We start from the raw sequence: 25,219 nt of genomic DNA on the forward strand, positions 1-25,219 counted from the left end.
ATGTCAAAGTTCATAAGTGTCCTCATGTTCTAAAGAACAGGTATAAGACTGTGACCACAATAAGTGGGGAAATAATTCTTTCTGGTTGCCCTAGAAAATGAAAGCAAACCAAGGAGGAAGCAAATACTTTTAATCATAACATGTTCTTATCTTTGTAGGCTTTCATATCGGACTGGTCAAGACACATCTAACTGTGACACATGCAGGAACAGTGCATGTATAATCTATAGGTAGGTTAATCGTTCTCATGTTCCCACTTTTAAAATTGGATTAAAATGATTGTATTCTCTAGTGCAAGATTGAACACAAGTCACCGTTTTAAATTTGTATTTCAGCACGAATGCACAGAACACCAGGAAATTAATGTTTATTGTACTATAAAATCCATTTGTAAAATATTTCAAATACTAGAAAGAAGAGAAAGGAAATTAGGATGCTGGTGTCTATCCTACACTCGCACTATGCAAGTGCAGAAATTTACTGCAGGCATAGACTTCAGCATCCTGATAATGTTACCTTTTTTTCTTTCAAAAGAAGCAATTTTTGCGCCTAAGGCTGTGATGATAAACGTGAAAGCATGTGAGCAATGCCCAGTGGAAACTCAACGATGCTTTGCACAATACATTTTTAGGAGGTACACATTACAACCCTGCAGTGTGTACCTGCTAAATGTGTAAATCTGAAGTGGGTACGTTCATTTTGTCCAGATTGACATTATGGAAAGACACAACCAACCACAGCTCTACAACATATTTCCATGGTGAAGGAAAGGATTTTCTTCTTCAGTTATTATAGTTTGAGAGGGCACGTGTCACAGGTATCTATCAAAATGTATCTATTAAAAATGCAACATGTGAAGTTCTATAAAGTGGAGGGGTGGGAAGCTGAGTGATGTTTCTACTGGTGAGGGGTGGGTCTTCACTCCTCCTTATAACTAGAACAATCAGGATAAATTATAAGATAAGCAAATAAGTGTGTGTGTGTGTGAATTAAATAATTAAAATTAATTATCTTAATGCAATGTGTTCGTACCTTTAGCACACTAAGATGATACTGTATGGGGAAAAAAAGACTGGAAAAGAGTTACACATGTGCCACAGTACTTTGGAGGAATCACAGAGAGGGCTAACTAGGTCAGCAGGGGAAAGGGGACTTGCCAGTTAAGTAAATTGGCTGAACTAACTGGGTAGTCTATGGCATGGATGTACTCAGGAATTACTGTGGGATGTTTTAAGATGCAAAGACTAGATTTTTAATTTCAAGTCTTACTTGTCTTTTTGTACAGTCCATCTAACATAAATTGATGCACTGTCGATTTAGTTCCAGGAAGCCTAATGCTATCTCATTTGTTCTCCTGTGTAATATATACCATTAAAAATGAGATGCTCTAACTTCAGAAGTTCATAAGGGCTGAATTGGCTTCAGGTGGATTTTGTTCCACATTTTTCAAGTGGACAAGAGAATAGCAGCAAGCCAGATATGCCCTGCTCTCTAAATATGCAACTATGTTTTTGTTAAAATGTAATCTTAGGTGTTACATGCCTTATCTTTATACTGATATAAAAGAGTATAAAAACAAGGCGTTTATACTAATGTAAGGTAAAATAGTATCATCACAGGAAATGTGGTAGAAATATGAAGCTACTACATCAAATAATACAATTGTATTTGCATCCTCACATTGTAAAGAATGCCCCAAAATCCAGAAATGGGAGGGTGCTTAAACATTATCCTTTTACTGAGCCCCAGCCACTTTCATCTGCGCTCCAGAGCTATGCTTACCTCAAAAACATAAATCTCGAACCTAATGCAGAAAAAAGGGTTGAACATCCCATTGTAATGTTTTTAATTATTTATTATTTATCTTGTTTTTACATTGTTATATTGTATTTTTAATGTGAACCACTTAGGGATTTTAGTATATTAAGCGGTATAAAGTTATTATAAATAAACAAATAATTCTCCACTGCAAATCATCCTTTTTGGAGGATGTTTCATAGCAGAAAGTGGCTGCTCAATTAACATTATAAGAGCACAAACCTATGGGGATAGGCGGCCGCCTCCGAACTCAGAGGCAACTGCCTATCCAATGCAGAGCAGGAGAAGCACGGAGGGGATTGTTCCCTCCATGCTTCTCCTGCCCTGCATTTGCAGCTAGACAGCTGTCTAGCCGCGGGAAGGCGGAGCGGGGGAGGAGGCTGCCGGACGACACATAGGATGTGTTGTACTGGCAGTTCCACCTTCCCCGCCCCATACCACCCCCGAGAACGCCCCCATTTGGCCACTCGGTGCTCGTCTGCAGAGTGCGGGGCTGTTCCGCACTGCCTGCAAGGCAGCGCGGAATGGGGGAAGGTCAGTTCTCTGGCAAACGATCTCGGAGCGTGGGCTCAACGGTCGGTTCCCAGAAAACCACATATCCTATGGCCATCTAGCTGCTGTCTAGTGGCCATAGGATTGCTCCCTAATTAGCTGTATTGTAGTACATAGCTTGGCTTCAAAAGGTGGGAAAAGGCAACTTACTACATGCTGTTTTCGCATATATGGGTTAAACAACCCATAGTTAGTGGGGGCTACGCAGGAAGAAGCAAGCACACTGTTTCTTGCATGCTTGCGCTTTGCATTCGCTTTGCATGCCCTATTCCTGTGTCATTTGCTATGATGTCCAAACACAAAACTCTGGATTGTTGAGGGACAAATAGTGTTTGAACACATGGTTGTGCACTTGCAGAGCCCCAACAATTCATGAATTAAGCGACCCATGAATTGCCATTACATGCGAACCAGGTTACTATCTTTATTCACATAGACAGGCAGTATTCCTTAGACTCCAGCCCAGTATGAGTGAAATATTAGCTCATACAATGGGCAGTATCCAATAGGGACCTTGCGCGTGCAGCCAGCCCCGCCGGTTCCGGTCCACACGCAGCCTCTACCACTTACGGCTGCAATGTAGTGCTTCTGGGTGCAAGCCCTGAGATGAGTGGAAACACTTGTTCCTGGCAAGGGCAGGTTGTGTCCTAAAGAGCACTATTGGATACTGCTCATAGTCTGAAACATTTGGAGGATTCCAGGTTGGGGAACGCTGAAGTAGCATCTCAAAGAGACTATTAAGTTTTCAACTCTTTCTGTCTAGTTTTCTTTCTGTTTTTAATATTTTTAATGTAACAAGCAAGAAAATATCAACTAATACGACACACCCAAGAAGCTGTCTTACAGTAAAATACAGGTGGTCAACTTGTAGCCCTCCAGATGTTTTGGCCTAGAACCCCCAGTAGCTCTAGTCAGCGTGACCAATGATGTGGGATGATAGGAATTGTGCTCAAAGACACCGTTATTTCCACTTCTCTAATGGCCATTAAAAACACAAACACCAATAATCATTCCAAAACAGTATAAATTTTTTCCATTTTGTATTAAAATAAATCAGTCTATTCTAGCGTGCTCAGCTGTGATCAAACTTTTAGTTCTCTCTATGCTTGCTATTTCCCACACTCCTAATTAGCCTTTTCTTGACCCCAAACTATAAGTTCCTTCCAGACTCAATATACTTCTTCAGTCGTTTTAAATGTGCGTAGAGTCTGTATACGAAGAGGGGGAATGGGGTTGAACATGCTAGTTCCGCCCCCGGTCAACGTTCTCATCAATGTGCACTCACAGAAGATGACTGTCTGCAGGAGAGAGCCTCCTCCATCCGTGGAGAATCAGCGTTCTAAATCGTATGGAGAGCTTTGCAGATATAGAAGAGGCTCTTGACCGTAGACAGTAGAGGGCAATGAGAATTACAACAGCGGGAGGTAGCTTGTCCTCACTCCTCTTCACATGTAGACCTTACATGTTTTGTAAATGCCTGAATAGGGCTCATCTATGCATACAGTGGATGGAGCTAGTAAGTACTAGTAAGTATTGTACTAAATTCTGATCCTATGTCCTGTTTCTGGAATATTGCCTAAATGCAGTATTTGGTAGTTGGTATACTGTCATAGACCAAGTATACTTATTATCTCTGTCCAGAATTTTTTAATACATGAACATTCCCACCAAAAAATGTAGCTCTGTCCCTTTTGGACAGCAGCCTTGCCGATGTGTATCATCACCATTTCTAGTTATTTTTTTCAAATGCCATGGGGTGTGTCATCTAGCAATTACCTTATAACATGCCTCTTTCATAGTCCTGCAAGGAGACAAGAACATTCCAGTTTTCCGATTATGATGCCAAATATGTCATCCATTGATATTCCCAACTCCTTTTCCTACTGTTTCATGCATATAACAGTTTTAAATTTTGATATTATAAGTGTCACTGCCCAATCCTAGACATGTCTACTTGGAAGTAAGTTCTATATATACTTACCAGGGAGTAAATCCCATTGAACTGAATGGCACTTACTTCTGAGTAGACATGCACAGGCTCACACTGTTAGACAGCCTTCCTTTTGGAGTCACTTAATTTTGGTCCGCTAACAAATTTGTTCCTCTAAAATATTTAAACCTCTTGGTCCATTACTGCTAATCCATTTATGTAGTTCTACATAGTGCCTTAATCGGAAAAAAAAACCCTGGAGTACTTCTATTTTCATTCATTCTCATCTACTGGATACACTAGTTTTTATGTGCATGGAAAGTTGGCTGGTTTTGTTAAAATATGGAGTAGCATTCATTCATGCAATTTCCCACTTCCAGTTTGAAATAGTAAAGTCCACGTTCAGTTTGCTACCTGATGTCCTGTTTCTTTGAATTAGGCCTAAGTCTTCATTCAGTCTCCACAAAATAAGCTTAAATTCACTACTTCCCACCACTTAAACTGTAAGCCAGTCAGAATCACCTTATACTAGTTGGCCAACCATTCAACTATTTCTCAACTCAGTTCATTTCGTATTTCCTCTATTAACTGACGAACTATAGGCAGAGGAAATTGTTAGTCAGTACTTAGGACCACATCGAACACAGGAGTTTTGGGCTGACTAGGAACACCTAGGATAGTTCTCTATCATAATGATACAATCTACTGCATCCAAACATTATACCCAAACATACATACATACATACAGCATGAACATGTAAGTAGTGTATCCAGGGTGAATACATATTCATAAATTTCCCCTGCCCCCAACTCATTTAGATGGCCTAATCACTCTATCCATATTTTTATGAGGGAAAATTTCACTGTCATATGAACCCCTTCAGGACCATAATAATTTAAGTCTCTTCATCTGAGTCAAAAAAGGAAGCAGATTTATCTTCAGTTCCTATTTGGTAAGGTAAACTTTCGGGAATATAATTCCTTACATTGTGTGGCTTCCCATATTACTACACTCCACCTCAGGACCAGGGAGATAATCCCAATCAATCAAATCCATTTCCATCTCCCTTCATCTTTCCCTACGATGAGACATTTCACTATTAAATTTAGGGGAAAGCGCTCTTATCTGTTTATTAATAAAATACTGTGAAGGAATTACCCCCTTCTCCTCACACTGTACCTTAGTTCTTATTAACAGATATGGTATCTTTAGGGGAGGAGAATATCAGAATATTTTTTTTCAGGATGGAAGCCCATAATTGTTTCAATTGATGGAATATCAATCTCATTGAAAGGTACAAAAAGTAAAGATGCTAAATTTAGGCACTAACTGGGTCCTATTTTAAACTTCCTGATAAGGAGCAGAACTCCATTGTTAAAAGGCTCTCTAACTTGAAGGAAAGTCTTTGAGAACTTTCCGTAAAATTTAAATCACCACATCAGGCTACAGCTGATGTTTTACCTGAGTTCCATCAAGGCCCTCCTGTTGCTTTAGTCCCTACTTGCAATAATAATTTAAGTCAAGAGCAGGAAAGAGGGCGTGCCTTTCCTTCTGGCACAGCTAGGAAGAGGGAGCAGAGAAAGAGATGCACTGTTCTCCAGTTACTCTCTCTCCCTACACCTCTCAACATATAAGGAAGTGTTTTCATGTGGCATAAGCAAAAGGTTTGAGCACAGAAGAAGCAAATGGAGCCAGTCCCAGATGTACAAACAGGAGAGTTGAACCAGACTCTGATTATGGAAGTCGTCAGATGGCGGGGGCAAGGGAATGAGCCTCCAGCACCACTACTTACAGGCAAGAAACAGTTTTCTGAATTTGTCCTGATTAAAACATATTTTGTTTTGAACAAAGGCAATTAAGTAAGAGGCATTCAGCAATAATGTGCATTAAACTCTGAAGCATAATCGTAGGGTAGAGGTAGCATGTGCTTAGAAATCTCATATAAATGAGAACCATTTAAACTGCTTTTTAGTGAAGCAGAAAAAGCAGCCTTACAGCAATAAATCTATTGCCCTCCTGCCTGCCCAGCTGCATCCTCCGATGTCAAGTACAGAATAACTGAGAAAGTGAAATGTAGAGCTGATTAAATGTAATTAATTTCTTTCTCATGATGACATTCTTGAAATATTAATGTAGCATGGAACAATGGCTGAAGCCTAATTAAAGACCACCATGGCATGGAAAATTAAGATTTCAAACATTTTAAATCATTTTTTGGTTTCTCATTTTATTATTTATCAAAATATCTGATAACTTTGGCAAATGTAATCAATGTCTTTTAATGTGTTTTTTTACATAGACACTTAAGCTCTTTTCTTCTCCCTTTCTCCTACTTTCTGACCAGATTCTGAAGAATCATGCAACTGGTTCAGTATATCTACAAGGAATTTGGGCTTGCATTTCTCAAATAGCACTTCCCCCATTCCCATATGCCTTTACAAAAGTAGTTTTGATATGGCTTGGAGGTCTATTGTTCTAAGATGAAAAAGTTTTTTAAAAATATACTACCAGCCCTGCCCCCAAACCTCTGGCTTTCCTGTACTACATGTTTGACTCCCAGCCTCTACATTTCCTGGTTTAGTTTTTTTATATATGAAAAAGGGAATTCCCCACAAATTAATAAGTTAACACAAAAGTAGAGATACCTAAAACCTAAAGGATACACCACAAAATATCATGGAAATGGGGCCTGTGCCGAGTGTCCATCCAGAATAAATGCCCCTGTCTCCATTTCATATCTGCCCAGCAATGTTATGGTCTTCTGTATGCCTGATGTATGCATAACTGGTTCTCCTGCTTGATATTGTCTCACACCCCCAGCTATATTGCTGGGGAGGTCCAGATGGCAGCAAGGAGGGCAGGCTGCTCTTCTGTGAAGCTTTTGAACTTTATTTTTCTTCAGACAGCACTCCCCACCCCCACCCCCCTCATACTGCATAGTGAATTACTTTTGAAACTGAGGTGAGGTCCATCAAAGCGTTGATGGTTATGGTATGGGTGTCAGCTGCTGTAATGAAAATAGTCAACTATGCAAGCCTAAGCAGTAATTTGGATCCCAGCAACAGTTTACACTGGCCCTTGATTCCGCTGAATGCTTACAACTTACAAACTGATATACATTACTTACAGTCCCACTCAAATAGCATGAACATACTGGCTAGGTATTTGAACCAAGCATCTGCCTAATCGAAGTCAAACATATCCATTTAACACTATCCACAAGCAATAATTCTAAATTCAGAAAAATATGAGAATATATTCACAAAACAGTGTAATGGGAATTGCAGGCAGTATCCAAGAGAGCTGCTTTGCTTACGCAATTGATGTAGCAGTAGCATAAGCAACCTCTAGCACCAAGCAAATAGTGAAAGCCGGCATGAGAGTTTCCCTGGAAAACCTGTTGTGCCAGCTTACACTATTTGCATTGCAGTAGAGGTTGCTTATGCTAGCACTATGTCAGTTACGTACTATCCTAGATGTCAGGAGTGCCCTGGCGGCCTCTTTCAGTCTACTCCAATAGCTAACTCAAGACACAGACAAAAGGATTCCTTTTAAGGCTTTAATCCTTTTACAACTTAATGACTCTTTCAGATGCTAATCACCAGCGACTAAGCAAGGAACAGCAGAGTAGCCTATGCTCCAGGTTAGGCAGTTGGTCCCCGTTTGAAGGAGAACCACAGGAAGACCCTGAACTTATGGGCTAGGGAGAGTTCCTCCCTCTTTCCCTTGGGTCCTCGGGACGCGACCGTTGCTTGCACGCGAAATGAGCGCTACGCCTCCTTTCCACGCCCTCCAGCTGGCGTCGCTCCTGGCGTCGAGCATCCAGCAAGCCCCCCTCCCGCACTCTCTCACTGCCAGGGTCACTATCTATCTCAGGAATGCTGGCAGGAGGAATCTCTGCCAGCTGCTGTGCCTGTGAGAGATGAGCGTGCTCCTCTCCCATGGATTGCTGTTCTTCCTCAGAATCAGAACTGCTCTGGGGTTCTATCGGCTCAGTTTCCACCGTGACACTAGATCACACAGGTACCCACTTCTACATATTCATTTATGTATAATAGTTTCTAGCAGAAAAGTACTGTTTTATCTTTCTCTAATACATCTCATGAGAAGATAAAGTTAAATATGCTGATTTGTAGTCAAGCTAGAATAGATTACTATATTCAAGACTCCACTTTGTAATTTAAAGTAGTCCAAACCCATTAGTGACTAGTTGAATAATTTTTTAAAAAAAGCAATACGAAAAAAACAAAGCATTAATGTTCACAGTATACTGGAGCGACAATTCTTTTCAGTGTATTGATAAGAAAAAATAGATAAAGCCCCTAAAGCTTTAATATAATGGATGTAATGAAATTATTCTTTTGTTTCACTCTGTCAGACATTGAAGCAGAGAAAATCTATCCCATTAGTATGAAGATCACAAAGTAGGAGATCAAGTATGTCCTCCATTCAGAATCAGCTATATTTTATATAACTGCACAGCAGATGTACCACCAAATAAGATTAATACAGCAAAAAAGTTATTATTAGCATTACCAAGATAGACCCAAGCACTCAAATATTTCTGCCTTATTATGACTTACTATTGAGAGGTAATGGCATTTGTATGCAGAAATTGTATTAATCCTACCCTGTTCAAAGTAACTTTGTCAAAAGCTGTGAAGATTATATTACTTCTATGATTATCTCCTAGCAGAACTGGCCTTTATACTCCTGATTAAAAACAGTCTTCTGTTTAATATTTTGTACACTGATCTTAGGAACTTATCACACATTATCTTAATGAAACAACCATCTAAAGCAGTCATAATAGACTTCACTTTTATCAGAAAGTCAGAGGCTGTCTATAAGCTCATTTAAAGTTATTTCAGGTTCAGAAAAGATGTTTTTTTATCTAGCCATATTGCTGATTTAATTTCTGCAGTGAAAAACTGATTAAACCGGACTATAGAAGTTCTTGAAAAATATTAGCAAAAGGGAAGCTAACCTATCATTTGGCTATTTTCTGTTCCTTTGGATTTTAAAAAAATGTATTTGCCTTTTCAGTAATTTAATTTTACCCTAGATATTATGGTTCTCCTGATGCTTAATTCTGAGCTCAACTGAAAACAGATTATCACAGTCTATGAAATGCAATCTTTCAGTCCAGAGAAGCAAATGAAAATAGCTAATATGTTAAGACTATCTTACTAGATGAAAGCTAATTAGATAATATAAAATCACCTCTAAGTTATGTCTCAACAGGGCATCTACTTGCTCAAGAGATTTGAGGATCAGAGTTTAAAACTCTCAAAGCTAGACGTAGTAATTCTTGAAGCAATGCCTGTTCAACTGAGGTAATGCAGACTACAGAGACTAACTTTTTTAAAAATGAAAAAGATAAAAAAGGACATTATGAAGATGCATGGTATCCAGTCAAACCATATAACTACGTTTAATAAGATTCCATCTTCTTTCCAGAATATGTTTGGTCATGTTGCTTATCCACTCAACTTTGGTTTCCCTCACGCATACAGAGAAGTGTGATATTTTCAAATTCTTTTTTTGTGTGGAAATGTCAGTCCAGATTCACACCCTGGTATGCAAATGTGAAGAATACCGCAACAGAAAGTTGAAACCTTATAGGCATTTAATGTTTCCCCAAGGGTCCAAGGGAAATACCTTAGAGGGAGATACATTTGTTCAGAGGCATCTTTCTGAAGCCAAGAAAGGACTGAAGAGAAAAATGGACTAGTGGGAACACAGTAAGTGGGAATCAAAAATGAAGGATGTCTAAAAGTAGAGTTGTGGTTGTTCATGACGTATTCCCCTGGGGACATGACTTGTTACAACAGGTTCAGGTGTGTATGGAGTAGCTTTTTAACCCTGCTTGACAAAGATTCTTCCATTTATTCCAATTTGGCCACTGTCTCCTCTGAAGGATAAACCTGCCTAGATAAGCTTCTAGAGCATACCACAGGGTTGCACATGAATGGTAGCAGTGGCCTACTCCAGCCATTCGGGATCTTTCTTGAGAGTTGGTAGTGGCCAGGTTTGTGAAAAACAAAGCAGCTAACAAAGTGACATTTAGCAACAGATGTTTAATTCCTCAATTAAAGTGGGTAAGATTTCCCAGCATATTAAATATTGTTACTGTGTGTCAGTAAAAAAAAAAAAAAATGATGTACATCTCAATTTGGAAGAAGATATTATAATGGAATACTGTTCCATGTCCATTTATCTCAGTGATAAATTATGCAGCCAGCAATTCCTTGGGAAAGTAAATCATATTCTAACCTCAATTTGATATCAGAGGAGTACTTTGCTGTGTTCTATTTTATATTTTACCACCTCCACAAATACCTCACCATATTTTATCACTGTTTAAGCTTGTGGACACCAGTTATTTGGACTAAGAAAAATGGAAAAATACATGGAAATATACATGGAAAAATAAATGTATTGTATCCAGCAAAAGAATTCCATCTTGGTTTGTGAGCCTGGAATAGTAACGTTCGGGATTCATTAGTGTCCTGTGCCCAGTCCTCCTCCTTCATGCACTCCCCTGGCCCCACGGCTATGCCACATGTGTCTAAAACAAAGCAAGAATTGCTTGTACTCTGTTAAGAGCTTGGTTGTTCTAGAGCAGAGCAGAACTGTAAAACACAATGCCTTTATGGTTAATCTGGTCCTTTGGAGTGCCTACTGCTGCTCATCACAAAACTATTGACTAGCACTGGAGTTATCAAGCAATACCTTATTAGGCATGGGCTGACTTGGGCATGGGTGATACTGCATGAATTTGAATCAGTTTTCTCTGCCCCCAGTCCCCTTTAAATTAGCAGTGAGGGTGGCAAGGATATGGCAAGCATAGGAGAGTGGAGTGCAGTTCATTGGGACTGGGAAGAGTATGGGTATAATTTGCAAATTGCCCACATCCGTAGCTAAGAAAGGTGTTCATAGAATGGACAGTGGCAACCTATGGAGAAAGCCTGAAGTAAAGGGATATTTAAACTGGCAGGATTGGGGGAGGGGGAGCTATTTTGCTATTGAACAGGATTTTGGAGGGTAAGCAATAGCATGTGAAAAACAGGCTTAGATAGATGTTGGAACTTGAAGGAGCTTACCTTTAGCTAGGGAAGGGAGAGATTTGGCAAATGAGGGCACTGATGGCACTTGGAGGTGAGATGAGGAGGCACATTGTGAAAGGATGTTGAAGAGTATTTTTAGAAGCTAACCACTGCCACCCATAACAAAACTAACGTTTTCAGTGGAAAAATTGGAATATGACTCTTGAAATATGTCATAATTTTGTACAGGTGTACAAAATTATGCATGGTGTGAAGAATGTGGATAGGGAGACATTTTTCTCCCTCTCTCAAAATACTAGAACCCGGAGTCATCCTAGGAAGCTGATTGGTAGGAGATTCAGGACAGATAAAAGGAATCACTTCTTCACTCAGCACATAGTTAAACTATGGAATTCGCTACCACAGGATGTAGTGATGGCCACCAATTTGAATGGCTTTAAAAGGGGATTGGACAAATACATGGAGAAGAAGGCTATCAATGGCCACTAGTCCTGATGGCTATGTGCTACCTTCAGAACCAGAGGCAGTGAGCCTATGCATACCAGTTGCTGGAGAACATGGGTGGGAGGATGCTGTTGTGCTCATGCCCTGCTTGTGGGTTCCTGGTCAGCAGCTGGTTGGCCACTGTGTGAACAGAATGCTGGACTAGATGGACCCTTGGCCTGATCCAGCATGGCTCTTCTTATGTTCTTATTCAAGATTTTCCCCCCCTCTAGAGATAAATGTTCTTTACAAAAGCAGCTACAGGGCTGGATCCACCCAATTTTTCTTCTCTCCGCTCTCTCCGTTGCTCCTTTGTCCTGTGGATTGTTTTCTCTTTTGCTAATGTTGTAGAAGAAGATGCCTACAGAGTAAGAGAGGGCAAAATTCCCATATTCAAGATGGAAGGGATTGCAGCTGTTGACCCTTACAAACTTTCCTTGTATGTCTTCCTATCACATAAGAGTTTGGGAAGGCCTGTAGTTCACTGACAGAGTATAAGCTTTGTGTGCAGAAGGTCCCAAGTTCAATCCCTGGCATCTCCAGGTAGGGCTGGAGTAAATTCTGCCTGGAATAACCCCTGCTGCCAGTCATTGAAAATACTGAGCTAGATGGACCATTGGTCTGACTCAGTTAAGGCAGCTTCCTGTGTTCTGACATCTGCTGGGTGGACAGCTTGTCCCTGCCAACCTGTTTAAATTTGATGTTCCTGCTCCATATGATTCAAGCCATGTGTGTGGTCATTTTCCTGCCTTGGAATCCTAAAGAAGAGAGACATATACAGAGAAGAATTGTGTTCTCAGATTGAACTGTAGTACATGATTACCCCCTTCATGGATCACTGCCTTGTTGTGGCGAAGGGGCTTGCGTAACTCAGTGAAGCCATAAGCTATGCCATGCAGGGCCACCCAAGACGGACAGGTCATGGCAGAGAGTTCTGACAAAATGTGGTCCACTGGAGAAGGAAATGGCAACCCACTCCAGTATAGAATGATCTCAGTATGAATCCAAGGCAAACCATTCAACATCACAGTAATTCAAGTCTATGCCCCAACCACTGAGGCTGAAGAAGCTGAGGTTGATCGGTTCTATGAAGACCTACAACACCTTCTAGAACTAACACCAAAAAAAGATGTCCTTTTCATCATAGGGGATTGGAATGCTAAAGTAGGAAGTCAAGAAATCACCGGGATAACAGGCAAACATGGCTTTGGTGTACAAAATGAAGCAGGACAAAGGCTAATAGAGTTTTGCCAAGAGAACACGCTGATCATAGCAAACACTCTTTTCCAACAGCACAAGAGGCGACTCTACACATGGACATCACCAGATGGTCAATATTGAAATCAGATTGATTATGTCCTTTGCAGCCAAAGATGGAGAAGCAATATACAGTCAGTAAAAACAAGACCTGGAGCTGATTGTGGCTCAGATCATGAGCTCCTTCTTGCAAAATTTCGGCTTAAATTGAAGAACGTAGGGAAAACCACTAAACCATTCAGGTATGACCTAAATCATATCCCTTATGAATATACAGTGGAGGTGAGGAATAGATTTAAGGGATTAGACCTGATAGAGCGCCTGAGGAACTATGGACGGAGGTCCATAACATTGTTCAGGAGGCAGCAACTAAATTCATCCCAAAGAAAAAGAAATGCAAGAAAGCCAAGTGGCTGTCTGATGAGGCTTTTAAAGTAGCTGAGGAAAGAAGGGAAGCGAAGAGCAAGGGAGAAAGGGGAAGATATACCCAACTGAATGCAGAGTTCCAGAGAATAGCAAGGAGAGAGAAGAAGGCCTTCTTAAATGAACAATGCAAAGAAATCGAGGAAAACAACAGAATGGGAAAGACCAGAGATCTCTGCAAGAAAATTGGAGATATCAAGGGAACGTTTTGTGCAAAGATAGGCATGATAAAGGACAAAGAAGGGACCTAACAGAAGCAGATGAGATTAAGAAGAGGTGAAAAGAATACACAGAAGAACTATAGAGGAAAGATCTTAATGTCCCTGATAGCCATGATAGTGTGGTCACTGAACTTGAGCCAGACATCCTCGAGAGCGAAGTCAAGTGGGCTTTAGGAAGCATTAGTAACAAAGCTAGCAGAGATGACAGTATTCCAGCTGAGCTATTTAAAATCCTAGAAGATGATGCTGTTAAAATGCTGCACTCAATATGCCAACAAATTTGGAACACTCAACAGTGGCCACAAGACTGGAAAAGGTCAGTTTACATTCCAATTCCAAAGAAGGGCAATGCCAAAGAGTGTTCAAACTACCGTACCATTGCGTTCATTTCACATGCCAGCAAGATTATACTCGAAACCCTACAAGCTAGGCTTCAGCAGTATGCAAACTGAGAACTACCGAAAGTACAAGCGGGGTTTCGAAGAGGCAAAGGAACCAGAGATCAAACCGCCAACTTTCGCTGGATCATGGAGAAAGCAAGAGAATTCAAAAAAAAGTCTATTTCTGCTTCATTGACTACGCTAAAGCCTTTGATTGTGTGGATCACAACAAACTGTAGCAAATTCTGAAAGAGATGGGGGTACCAGACCACCTTACCTGTCTCCTGAGAAACCTGTACGAGGGTCAAGAAGCAACAGTAAGAACCAGACATGGAACAACCGATTGGTTCCAAATTGGGAAAGGAGTACGACAAGGCTGCATATTGTCACCCTGCTTATTTAACTTATATGCAGAGTACATCATGAGAAACGCCGGGTTGGATGAATCACAGGTCAGAATTAAGACTGCTGGGAGAATTATCAACAACCTCACATATGCAGATGATACCACCCTAATGGCAGAAAGCGAAGAGGATCTCAAGAGCCTCTTGTTGAGGGTGCAAGAAGATAGTGCAAAAGCTGGTTTGAAACTCAACATAGCTACGCTATTTGCGTTCCCTTTATATTAGCGTCCGCTACGCTATTTGCGTTCCCCTTATTTTCACCATCTTAGTCTACGTAAATGTTTACGTAGACTAAGACGTGCCAAAATAAGGAACGCAAATGGCGGCGGCTGTGGCTGCCACCATTTGCGTATGGGCGTTGTTTTGGGGTTTTTTTTAAAGTCAGCCGTGATAGGCTACGTAAACATTTACGTAGCCTATCACGGCTGACTGCAGGGACGCAAACGGCGGCGGCTACAGCCGCCGCCATTTGCGTCCCTGCTAGCCAGCGGCCGGATGTCCAGCAGCTGGTGGAGCCAGCCGGCAGCTCTGCAGAATCCCTGTGGAGCACAGCCGGCCTGCCAGGATTCCGGGGGGGGGACGGAACGCCTCCCCCCCAACCATAAACAGAATCCACAAAAGGTAAGTGACTTTCGTACATCCCTAAGTGACAGATTTTATTTTCTTGGGCTCCAAGATCACCGCAGACGGTGACTGTAGCCATGAAATTAAAAGACGCTTGCTCCTTGGGAGGAAAGCTATGGCAAACCTAGACAGCATAGTAAGAAGCAGAGACATCACCTTGCCGACAAAGGTCCGTCTAATCAAAGCTATGGTTTCCCCAGTAGTAACGTATGGCTGTGAGAGCTGGACTATAAGGAAGGCTGAGCGCCGAAGACTTGATGCTTTCGAACTGTGGTGCTGGAGAAGACTCTTACGAGTCCCCTGGACTGCAAGGAGGTCAAACCAGTCCATACTAAAGGAAATCAACCCTGAGTGCTCATTGGAAGGACAGATACTGAAGCTGAAGCTCAAATATTTTGGCCACCTAATGCGAAGAGAAAACTCTCTGGAAAAGACCCTGATGCTGGGAAAGACTGAAGGCAAAAGGAGAAGGGGACAGCAGAGGATGAGATGGCTAGATAGCATCACTGATGCAATGAATATGGACTTGAGCACGCTCCGGGGGAGAATGCATGACAGGAAGGCCTGGCGTGCTACAGTACATGGGGTCACGAAGAGTCGGACACGACTGAACAACAACATGATTACACTGTAGCAGTTCCTATCATTCAAGAAACAAATGATTGTAGTTTAAAAGCTGCTTGACTATTCAATAGTGAGAAGTGTTAGGAGTTAAATTAGGAACCATACACAGACTCCTTCCATTTAGTAAAAGCAGCTGCCAAATCCCTACCTATCTACATCTCTCACTTATACCATACAGAGGTATAAAACTGGTTAGGAACACAGAATTGTCAGAAACCAACATAAACATAGTTCCCTAGCCATATCTACCCAGAAGCTCATGCCACTGAAAAATAAAATAAAGCTTTATAGTACAATAATGCAATTCATCAATCTGTATTTTACAAATTTTGTTTAAAAAGTTATTTAACCTGATGGAGTGCATTCAACTCCCTATTGATGCTCCTATGCATACTTTTTAAATGAACTTCGTAAATCTGTCTCTTGAATCTCACCCTTGTTGTAATCTATTAATCAGATAATTTCTATTTCACAGATATATAGTGACATATATTTAGTACCAAAAATTGAATAAAAGTGAAAACACACCAGCTCAACAAACGCAATCATCATCTCTGCCATTGCACCACTGTGCTCTACATGAACTGTCCAATCTTGGAATAGAAGAAAAAAAATGCAAGCTAGGTTACCAAAATTCCAAGTTCCAATTTTACACCACATGCATGTCCTGTTATCATAAGAACATGTTGGATCATACAGAAGGACTATGTAGCCCAGAATTCCGTTCCCACAGGGCGAATCAGAGATGCCCATGGGAAGCCCACAAGTAGGACACAAACACAACAACACCTTTCCCAGAAACTGGTATTGAAAGGCATACTACCTCTGATAACTGAAGTAATACTTCGCCATCGTGACTAGTAGCTTTCAATATCTTTATGCGCAATGAATTTGTCTAATCCCCTTTTAAAGCCGTCCAAGTTGTTGGCCATCACTGCATCTTGTAGTAGCGAATCCCACAGTTTAGCTATTTGATGTGTAAAGAAATGGATTCACATAAATCTATTCACATGGCACACATCTATTGCTGAGGAAACAAAGATATAGCTTTAGATCTTATGGTAAGCTAACTTAAAGATAATGGAAGGAACCTTTCCTGTCCCCTTTTCTGCCTACAGCAGCCTGGAGCCCCACTCCAAAAGCCTCTGTGGAGAGTAGGGAGATCCTCCTGAACAATGTGAGATGGGGTGTGGGGGGACTGCTGAGGGGAAAAGGGAGACATTTAAGTTTGCTTCCATTAACTTTCTTTAGTTATCTTAAGATCCAAGCCCAATTTTAAACAGTTCACCCAACCAGCCCTCCATACCCCATTCCACATTTTTCAGAACTGTCTCCTAACCCTCCAAAGAGACTTTTTAGGAGTTGAGAAACTTTCTTGCATGATCCTCTTTAAGTTAACTGTCTTAGAATCTAAGCCATAATATATGAGCAAACTTTCTTTAGAAATCTGAAATATATAGCTGCAGGACTCAGTGTTAAACAGTACTTCAGAATCTAATAATTATATCCTCTATATTGCCGGAAAGTTCTAAAAAATATATTCTGTTGAAAATGATTACTCTTAGATCAGGTTTCCACATAGAGCAGTATCCAACAGGGCCACTCCACCTCCATTGGTTTCCTTGTGCTTGTGGGAGTGACTGCTTGCCAAAAGTCCTTTGCGCTACACTAACTTTTGTACAGGGTTCTCACAATGGGATGAGACATCCCAATGTTACTTGTTATTTTCTTAATGTATCTGAATTTCTATCCTCAAAAAATACCCAATTCTATTTATTTTTCACATGGGATTGCATTTTTAAGAGCAGGTAATCACATTAGATGTATAGGGGTTTGTCACCTTGTGTAATATTTTCCAGGTATGGGGGAACCACTTTAAATTTTCCCTTAGTCTTGAGCTGTATCCAGGTTTACCATTATCTTGCCTTTCCACCCTTATTTCTGCCTCCTTGGATCTACACATACGTGAGGAAACTTGCTACATAACTAGCCTACTTCACATTAACATGAGAAACATCATTCCAAAACAATTTGTTTTGGGTTTAGAAAAGAAAAGATTATCTCCTTTCCCAGATTGCTGTGCATTACCATTACTAATTGCCCTTTTGCTACAGCTTGAAATCATGGCTCTTTGTTTTTATAAATTAAATCTGAAATGTATTTTACTAATGTATGTTGATCTCTGAGCTATAATTTCTTCTGAATCTTTTCCCCCCTTAACTGCAGGGCAGCCAGCAGGGCTTTTTTCCACTCTACATACTGCTTACAATTTAGGATGCATATTTTATGAGCTTAACTCTAATGTGGCAATTTTGAGCCTTCAAACGAGTAATAGATTTGAATTTGTTTCTCCCTTGCAATCTTTATGTTTCAAAGTTCTGTTTAGTAACATGATTTCTACAACAATTTAACTAGCTTTATCTTTATAACTGGTTGAGCTTCAAGTTTGGCTTACACGACATACAGCAATGATTTTGCCTCACAAGGATTAAACTGAAGCAAGGAGGGCATTATTTCAATACGTTTGTGAATTTTAGAAGATGATTTTTAAAAAACATGTAGAAATCAGAGGGCATAATTTGAAGGAACAAATGAATGAGCAGCAATATCAGAACCCTACAGTCCAGATCCTATTCATGTTTATTAAGTTGGAAGAGTAAGAAAAGTTAGGCAAGGACTTATTCACACATTAATTACCCCTTGGTTGCTAAAAAAAAAAATCCTTCATTTATCTATTATTATTATTAATAATAACAATAATAATAATAATAACCATTTCTTACACACCTTTCATAGAAAAAAATACTCAAGGTGTCCTACAACAAAAAATAAACCGCTAAAAACAATTAACAATAAAATACCAAGTTCACCTCTAACACAGTGGATAAAAGTAATTGCTAAGAGGTAAGTAAAAACCATCCAAGAGATAAATGCAAAATACTTCATCATGGAGGCAGATTGCAGCTAAATCAGGAGTAAGCCAATTTATCCTGGGTCAAATCCCAGAAACAGAATGTGTGCACAAGCTCTAATCTTAACAGCAAATACTGTATAGCTTTACAGTTTCCAGGTATGGGGGAATTTCTCATCTGAGTGGGAATTTTGTGCCATAATCCCATCTCACCTAATGTCCTCATGTTGGCTGCCCTGAACTGGATGATACAATCTAAGGAAGCAATATAACTTTCCATTCACGATAACCGCCATAGGGGACAGGGGTATAATTCTTAGATCTCAAGAATAAACTTGGTTACACACATACATACCACACAGAGATATACTAAGAGCAGATGCATGGATTTACCCTGTTTGTACAAAGACTACAAAAGGGATGCCAGATTCTGAACCCAAACCCAGGGACATACTGTGTCAGGTTACAACCAGCATAAAGTGCAAAAGAATCTTACAAGTGAATACTGTGGGGAGGGAAGACTCAGAAACTCAGGGGAGATGCTGCCGGTCAAGGGTAGACTAGGCTTCACCAACATCTTGTCCTCCAAATGTTTTGGACTACAACACCCATAATCCCTGATGATTGACCATGATAGCTAGGGCCCATTGAAGTTGTAGTCCAAACCTGGTCTGGAGGGCACCATGTTTCGGGTGTCTGGTGTAGACAGTACTAAGCTAAATGGACTAATGGTCCTACTTTGTATAAGGCAGCTTCCTATGATTCTATCATGGGCCATGAGCCTCATATCATTCTATATTTGACATATTTAAAAGGATGTTCTAAATTTCATACTTCATTTGAAATATTTTATAATAGCACTTGTCAACATGTTCTGTTAAAAGAATGCAGACATTTGGTGTACTTTAGAATGTCTCACTCATTTTCAGTGTTGACTTAACTAACATCCTTATCCTGGCAACTGATTATGGTTTTCTTTTTTCCTTCCACTATTTAGTGTGGAATTAGATTTTAAGCAGCAAGAAGACAAACTACAGCCAGTTCTGAGAAAACTTCATCCTATTGAGGAAACTCAGGTTGCACCTTTGCCTTATTCCCAGGAGAGTTACTCCTCAACTCCCAAGCAAAAATCCAAAACTGAATCAAAAAAGCATGGAAGATGGAAACTCTGGTTTCTTTAACTAAATCCGTAGTATATGGAATTTAAGGCCTTCTTCGAAAAAGACATCCACACAAAGTTGTGGAATTTTTTAAAAAGGGATCTTGGTAATTTGAGCAGGTGACTGTCAGCAAGTGTTATTCTGACAATATTATGGAAGCATTCTGTTCTCACCATATGTACCAAAAAAGGCCTTTGTACCTATGAACTAACTTTCAGGAGCAAGGCGTTAAAATTACACCTTGCCAACTTTTTATTCAGATTTCACCAGTGTGGGATGTAAAAGAATTTTAAAAATCAGGATAGAAATTCATGTGAACCAAGGTGAAAGTAAAACTACTCTTCCCCAAGTCCCTTAACCCACAATCATTTTTTAAAAAACAACACATTTTACTGCCATCTTGTTCACACCCGAGTATAGCAGGTTAATTATGATTGTTTGCACGTGTGAAGGAAAAGAGCAAACATTTTGTTTCCAAAGGCCTTCATTGTACATTTCGTTTTCCAAATATGCTGTGGTTGGGTAGTGCCATTTTCAGCACATAAATATCCTGAGGAAAGCACAATATTTTCAAATGGTCTGAGACCATGAATAATCTTTAAGATGTGACTATGTGTATACTTGTCTTTATGTGCTGTAGCATTAAGCCAAGTGATTGCATCTCAGTGAAATGCCGGCACCTTTAATTTAGTATCATCTTCATCGCCAAACCTACTGCTCACTTTAAATAGTGAGGAGCCAAAAGTCACCCCAAGTCAGGACATGCCTTTAATCACTGAAAGTTGACAGGGTCAAAGCTAGGAGCACTAAGCTCTCTTAGATATCATTTTTAATCTGTTGGTACCCAACAGCTAAAATTATACGTTCTGGCACCATATTTGGGGGGGTGGGGGGAGAGAAAGAAGAGATGGATAACATTAAAACAGATTGGCAGCTGCCACAATTTAATACTCTTTTGTAATTCCGTCTTGAGAAAACACTATTCGCTATTGACACACTGTGCCAGAAATTTTATAATGTGTTGTGCTTTTTAAGAGTTCACAAGAGCCTGGCAATTGTATTTAGTTGCGCATTAGAGGAAGATATCCAACCATCCAGATTCCCATATTTAAAGTTCAGTATTAAAAAAGCAGAACGTTGAACGACAATGCAGTGTAATCATACAGTTTTAAGAGTCACATTTAAAATGTGCCCTCAATTATATACCTTGGGCGTGAACCACCCAGTTAAGCACTTTTAATTCCAACCAACTTTAGGGGGGAGGAGGAGTTGAGCATTTGCTTAACTCTCCCAATGAAAATATTGGAATGTATGTGCTCTCAACTTGAGATGGATTATACCCTGAATTATCTGTTATTTAAAAAATGTCTCTGGAAGAAATACTCTGTAATGGCTTTCTTTGGAAACGTTTGCATTAAGCAAGAATTCTCTCATCTTTTTATACTTTAGATTTCCATAGAGTACGTGGAAGATAATAAAATTTAATATCTCAAAACGTTACACAGGTGGGGTTTTTTCAGTATTAGGAAGCAGAAGTGATAAGAAATAATTTTATTTGTAGAATATCCACCAAAAAGATGGATGTTTTTGAAAAATAAAGGGTTGGGTTAGTGAGTTTATGAAAATGTGATATACATGATTGTTACGGTCAACTTCAAAACACAACTTCCTATTTATGATTTAATGAAAAACTCACACCTTTCTAGTAAAATTCAAAGAGGGCTACAAATCATTGTACATAAGCAAATGGTATTCTAAAATATTTTTTGTGAAAGCTGAAGGATGAAAAAGGCATTTCTTGCCATGAAGAAAAGTATAATTGTTTTATGTTGGAGGGAGAGGGCAGGAATGAAGCGTAATGCATTTTATAATGTTTTTAATTGAAGTTCAAAACCTGTTTACAAAAGATCCCACCATAATTATTTTAGAATTCCAAATATCTCAGAGCATTAAATATATTATTTTTATGAAAACCAAGACAGATCCTCAAATATAAGCATATGTACATTAAACTGAGGTGTTTATTGTGATACTGCAAACATCACCACACACTTAAGCAGCTCAGTTTCTATGACCACTTACGCATGATCTCAGTGAGGATCGTGACCATTATCTAGAGAAATGTAAGTGGGAACATATGTAGTGTGACTTTGCTTATTTTTGCTGACAGCGATACCCAATTCTACACCACAAGCTGCTTTTTATATTTCCAAGTCCAAAAGGTAGGTTGCAATCCAATGCAGGGAGCTACTGTTCAGTGATAGTACACAGGAACCCAGTTATATAAATGAATTGGCTCAATAGACCAGGGTCTGTGGTCACCATCTCACAAGTTATTAACGTGCATGCTAAAGCTGCACATGCCTATGTCAGTTTTCCAGATTTTGCTCCAACAGTAATTTACTGCCCCTTCTTCCCAACCCAGCTGACACACAACCAAACTAGCACTTGAATTCACTCACAGGTTGTTTGTCTGGAGATGGCTATGTGTGGGAATATACAGACAAAAAGTGTGCATAGTCTAGGACATATGTTAAAGATCTGGTGGTTTATTGCCCATAACATGTTTAATTGTTTTAGGGTCTGGGCCAGAATAAGCATCATATACATTAACTATACATATTATAATCACACAGCTCTCTGAGATTCTTAGCATATGATCTGTATGTGCCCCATATTCTCATGGGCTTCCATTCACATACAAATCGCCAAAAATATATTTTGCTTGTTGCCAAGTAACCCACAAGCTACCATTATATAGGCATCAAAACTGGAAAAGGTAGAAATGCTCAGAAACCATTTTGGAGTTGCAAAATGAAACTGAAGTTCTATACACGAACAGAGTGTTTTCCTAAATTTTAATTTTTACATTTCCTCTTTCAAAAGATAAAATACATATTCTTGTTCAAAAGTACATATTGTGTTATCGTACCATACTATGTAACTTGTAATAAAATGTTCTTCGCAACTGTGTAAAACGTATCATATTGTATTACATTTAGGATCACTCAGGCACAATTTAGAATTTTATGAAGGGAAGATAAAAATTTGTAGCCAAGTAAAATATGTAATTGAGAAATGACAATAGTTCCACTTTATTGAGATCTCTTCTAAAAAGCAAGTAGGATATCCAAAAAGTATGTGTACCATCATTCTCCATTCCGGCATACAACTTAATTTGCTGCTAAATTCATTAGCAATATCATGTGGTCCTAACCACTAGTTTATTTATAAACACATTCCATATCATGCTTTGATTCCATTTCTAACCAATAAATGCTGCAGTAATTTTATATTACCTGCTATTTTCATACTACAGGAACAATATTTTCTTAAGTTTGCATAATTCCCATTAAGCAACAGTGACATAGATCTTTGTTTTGAAATTATTGGGAAACAATACATGTAAATATCACTTGTTTTCTTAAAAAATACCACTGTAAGATACTTTATATAGTCAGGATAAAAAAAATAAAGATAACACTAAATACATGAATTGTTTGCTTTTTTAAATTTTAATTATTTTTGCTTCTGAGAATACTTTTGTACAACAAAATACTGGTTATTACGTCTCAACATTTCATTGCTGTATTACGTTCTTAAAAGTGAATATATTATTTTTTCATGAGAATTTTAAACTCAAATTGTTAAGATAGCATTAACCCAACAGCATCTGTGTAATACACTGGGTTGATATTATTTGTACACTTAATAATTATCTTATCACTAACAGCTCGATGAAGACACAGCATTTCGCTCTGCTGCAGTGAAGCAGTGGGCTTCCAACATCTCTCAGCATCATTTCCATATCAATAAAGTATGAGTGTAGGCTATTTAAACTGATACAAGCTGCTTGAAATATACTGCCCTATTTATTTAGCTCGATACAGTCTGATAAGGTGTTTGTGGTTTGTTTTTTGTTTCAAAAACACAAGTAGTTTATTTCATTTCTACTAGGTATGCTTGGGGCATTCTAGAATAGATAAATAGGTTTACAGTAGGGGCAAACCAAATGTTATGAGTCATGAAGTATGACTTCACTGCAATTATACTATGCAAAATGGAAATATTTGTTTCATGTACAAAACCATCTAGACAAGTACCTTATTACTAGTATAATGCAGTGCTATTCAGATAGTTTAGTCTCTAGACCAGAAATTCTCAAGTTTGAAAAATTTACTCTGAAATTCAGTAGGAAGCCATAGCCAAGCCATTATATTTTCAGCTTTAGTACCCCCATTTGCAATTAGGAAATGCTAATACTGACCCATTTTACAAGGTTTTAAAGATTACTAGATGAAGTGTGTGAAACACTTCAGATATACTAAAGTGTGACTTCTACCGATAGTTTATTCAACCAAATGCTATTTTATTCTTCAGTCAGAAGAAAACTGCTCCACCCATAATATATCAACCATGGAACTCCTCCACAGGTCAACTTGACGCCATAAAAAAAAAGGAATACATCACCATTCATACTCAGGGATGGATAAGATATCAAGAAGTTGTGTTTGAGCACTAGAAGTATTCAGAGAAAGACTGTAAGAATGTGTGTGTGGAGTGGGAGGGGGATCCATGTTCTCCAGGAGTCAAGACTCTTGAGGAAAGGACAGCCACAGGTAACTATGGAAGTAACTATATTGTACTTGAAAGGAGCAGACCCCTCCCTGGTCTTTTCAACATTCAATCTCCCAATTTTCATTTCGTCTAGAACCTCCATGGGTGTAGACTAAAGAGTGGTTTGAAGGGAAAATCTGTGGGGTGTTCGAGTTATTCCCCTTAACACAAATATAAGAGATGCTAAAAAAAATAATACTGTCACTGGCAGGGTTCTGTTTGGACAGGTTGCCTTGGTGTAGCCTTGAGCGCTTTAATGAAACACTAAACAAGGCCATGGGCCTATCTGATGTAAACATTATTGGTGAAGTTGCCCATCTGTCTTAATGTGCTACTCATAAGATTAGTTCCCTGATCAGTAGGTGACCATCATTTGGGAGGAATTCCACCTACCTTCATATATTTCTACCTTGGCCAGATGGATGGAATTGGGACTGAAAAATGAGGGAATACACTTAATCAGAACTACCTCCTTCATGGGCTCCCCTTAACCAAGCCCAGGTGCACTATGGGCTACCTTAATGGGGGCTCTGTCCACTTAAGAATTAACAACTATTGGATCCCCCAGTGCCTGTTGTCCACCTGCTTACCCATCCTTGTGTCAGTGTATGAACAGTATTGACAATGTAGATTGGTTCAAAGATGGCCTCTGGGTTATTTGGAACCCTTTAAAGTGTTGCCATTTCAATTCAAAGGTCGTCACATTACTTGACTGTGAACACAGCATAGGTCCCCATCGAAGCA

The 25,219-nt window shown here is 39.4% G+C and overlaps 2 protein-coding genes across 5 annotated transcripts in view; one reads left to right on the forward strand and one right to left on the reverse strand.

Annotated features, from left to right (window-relative positions):
- The window catches only part of INSYN2A (inhibitory synaptic factor 2A), an 80,412-nt gene extending 58,974 nt beyond the window's left edge, over nucleotides 1-21,438 (forward strand). For both annotated transcript variants that reach the window (XM_084841449.1, XM_084841448.1), the window contains 2 exons: nucleotides 159-230; nucleotides 19,696-21,438. In XM_084841449.1, coding sequence (XP_084697575.1) covers nucleotides 159-230; nucleotides 19,696-19,879 — 256 coding nt within the window. In that variant the 3' untranslated portion in view covers nucleotides 19,880-21,438. The remainder of the gene's footprint in view (nucleotides 1-158; nucleotides 231-19,695) is intronic.
- The window catches only part of DOCK1 (dedicator of cytokinesis 1), a 556,714-nt gene that overhangs the window by 353,969 nt on the left and 177,526 nt on the right, over nucleotides 1-25,219 (reverse strand). The gene's annotated exons all lie outside the window — the stretch shown is intronic.

This window comes from Heloderma suspectum, chromosome 3 (genome assembly GCF_057233095.1).
Source record: "Heloderma suspectum isolate Gila_16-S chromosome 3, 16-S_ref, whole genome shotgun sequence".
NCBI lineage: Eukaryota > Metazoa > Chordata > Lepidosauria > Squamata > Helodermatidae > Heloderma > Heloderma suspectum.